Raw genomic sequence first — 2,343 nt, 5'->3', positions numbered from 1 at the left:
GTAGCTTATTATTATTATTATTAGTAGTAGTAGTAGTAGTAGTAGTAGTAATTTTCAGTTGATGAGGTTAAAAAGTTTTATGAAGTAGATAGTGTGGGAATACAAATTTTAAGAGCTATTCTTTCTCTGCCAGTATAGTTTCTGCCAGTCTTGTTCCTTTCTTTATAAGTCAAATGAACCAGGATACTGTAACTATCTTTAGTACCTTTTTGTAATTGATAATTCGTGGTGCTCCTTTCATATCCTTTGAACTGGGGACCATTGTTCGTGTTCCTCAATACCTGAATGTACCCCCATAGGTGTGGATTTTCTCTTTGTTTCTATGATAATGAATGTCTGAGTAGGATAGTTATGCTGATTGGATTAAGACTAGTGAAACGGGGTGGGTGGCCAGAACTGTCTACTTCATTTGCTTTTGCTTTGTTTAGGGTCGCCACCACACCATTTGCCTCCATCTCTAGGAACTGCCCCCAAATGTATATAATCTACAATGCATCACTGCCTTAGTCAGACTTGATGACTGCAGCGACCGACCAGCGCGTTCTCAATAAAGAATCCTGCTGAAGAGAATCCAAGTCTCCTGGTCTTCACTGAAAAAGTTTCCAACAATAGCTACAAATAAATATTAATCAATATTAGTAATTACTAGCCCCTCACTTAGCCGTCACAGCTCCAGTGTGTGTGTGTGTGTGTGTGTGTGTGTGTGTGTGTGTGTGTGTGTGTGTCAGGTTCCTGTCTCTACTCTCCATGTCGTTCTTTGTTCTTAAGCTTTCCCACTGCACTTATTGTGTTTAGGTACCTGGTTAATTCCTCACCTGTTCTCACCTGTGCAGTGCTGCTGGTGGTGTTGTGTCTCAGACATGGAGTCCTGCAGGGTTCCTCACCAGGTCCTGCTTTTATTCGTCCTCACGTTCATCACAGGTGAGTGTGATTTCAGTCTCACTGCTCACACTGGGCTCAGCGAGTTCCTCTTACAGTCTTACAAACCTCTATTAAACATGTTTTAGGATTAATTACATTTACTTTCTCAGGATTTAATTTCAGAGTTCAGAGGATCAAAGTGTGAAAATCCTTCTATTAAGAAACAAACCTGAGTTACAGGAGAGTGTTACTGCGTCATCAAATATAAGAGCCAATCAGGTTCCATATGCAAATACAGGCCAAACAGCAGCAGTGTACCAGTCACCAGGGGAAAGGGGGTGGAGCCTGTCGGGATGGAGGCTTTTAGATTTATTCTGTTTATTTACTCTGGATTTAGTGATGAGGCTGAAAGTGTCAGTACTTTTAGGTTTTTTCTGATTCGTTAGCATATATGTTTAGAAATCATTTCAGTAAATAAAAAATAAAAACACTTCACAGTGTATTCATGTAAAATATCTTGATCTTGATCTTTACTGATATTTTTTCTTTTTATTTTATGCTGCTATTTAATCAGTTGTGATTATAATGGAAAGAGAAAAGCGTATAATAACATTTAGTGAAATGTAAAACAGCAATATTGTTTAAAATGTATGTATACAGATCATATATGATATAAAACATGAATTATAGACTCCTGAGTGAGAGACGTTAGTGTGACATCAGCTGCACCTCCTGGTTGCAGAAACAATGCAGGAGACTATAATGATTTAAGAGCTGAGACAGAATTTGTTTTCTAAAACGTTGAGCTGTGCTTTTGAGCGTCAGAATCGGAAATGTGATTATAAACACATCTGTTTTCACTGCGTTACTATCAAATAATCAACAATTTAACAGGCTTAGCTTGCTAGTTAGCTAAAATAACTAATTTAAATTGTTTTAATAAACCTGTATAGCCTGCTAAAAAATCATACCGTAAGGATCTTCTAGAGTTCCACTGTTAGTTTAGCTGAACAGCACTCGCTGTCCTTTAGTGCTAATCCATAATAACAACTGAAGAACATTTTAGCTAACATCAGTCTGATTCTTGAAGGAATCTGTAGTTCTCTTATGACAGGTTCTGGTCTCTTATGGTTTTCTTGCAACCAGGTCACATGTGCATATTGTTTTATTTATAAACACAAAGTGTTGTATAGGAAGGCTTTATACTGAAATGTGTGAGATCTACACATTTTAATTTTAATTTAATCGTGTGTGCATGTATAGGTTTATATTTTATTCTGTTTACCTGCTTCTCTCTTTCAGTACCTGTATCAGCTGTCACTACTGTACAGGTGAAGTTTAATCAGGCTGCTGATCTGCCCTGTGAACGGAAATGTTCTCGTGAGGCCAAATGGACTCTGTTCAGTAACCGAGATGATGCAGTGGCTCGGTGTGATCAGACATCCTGCTGGTCACTAAAGGAGGGATTTAAAATGTCCCATG

The 2,343-nt window shown here is 38.0% G+C and overlaps 1 protein-coding gene across 1 annotated transcript in view; it reads left to right on the top strand.

Annotated features, from left to right (window-relative positions):
• The first annotated feature begins 860 nt into the window (after positions 1-860).
• The window catches only part of LOC128318101 (uncharacterized), a 6,035-nt gene continuing 4,552 nt past the window's right edge, over positions 861-2,343 (top strand). The window contains exons 1-2 of the mRNA XM_053233216.1: positions 861-921; positions 2,164-2,282. Coding sequence (XP_053089191.1) covers positions 861-921; positions 2,164-2,282 — 180 coding nt within the window. The remainder of the gene's footprint in view (positions 922-2,163; positions 2,283-2,343) is intronic.

The sequence above is a fragment of the Pangasianodon hypophthalmus genome, chromosome 4 (assembly GCF_027358585.1).
Source record: "Pangasianodon hypophthalmus isolate fPanHyp1 chromosome 4, fPanHyp1.pri, whole genome shotgun sequence".
NCBI lineage: Eukaryota > Metazoa > Chordata > Actinopteri > Siluriformes > Pangasiidae > Pangasianodon > Pangasianodon hypophthalmus.
The sequence above is the reverse complement of the archived record's forward strand: the minus strand, read 5'-3'. Positions and strand labels throughout refer to the sequence as shown.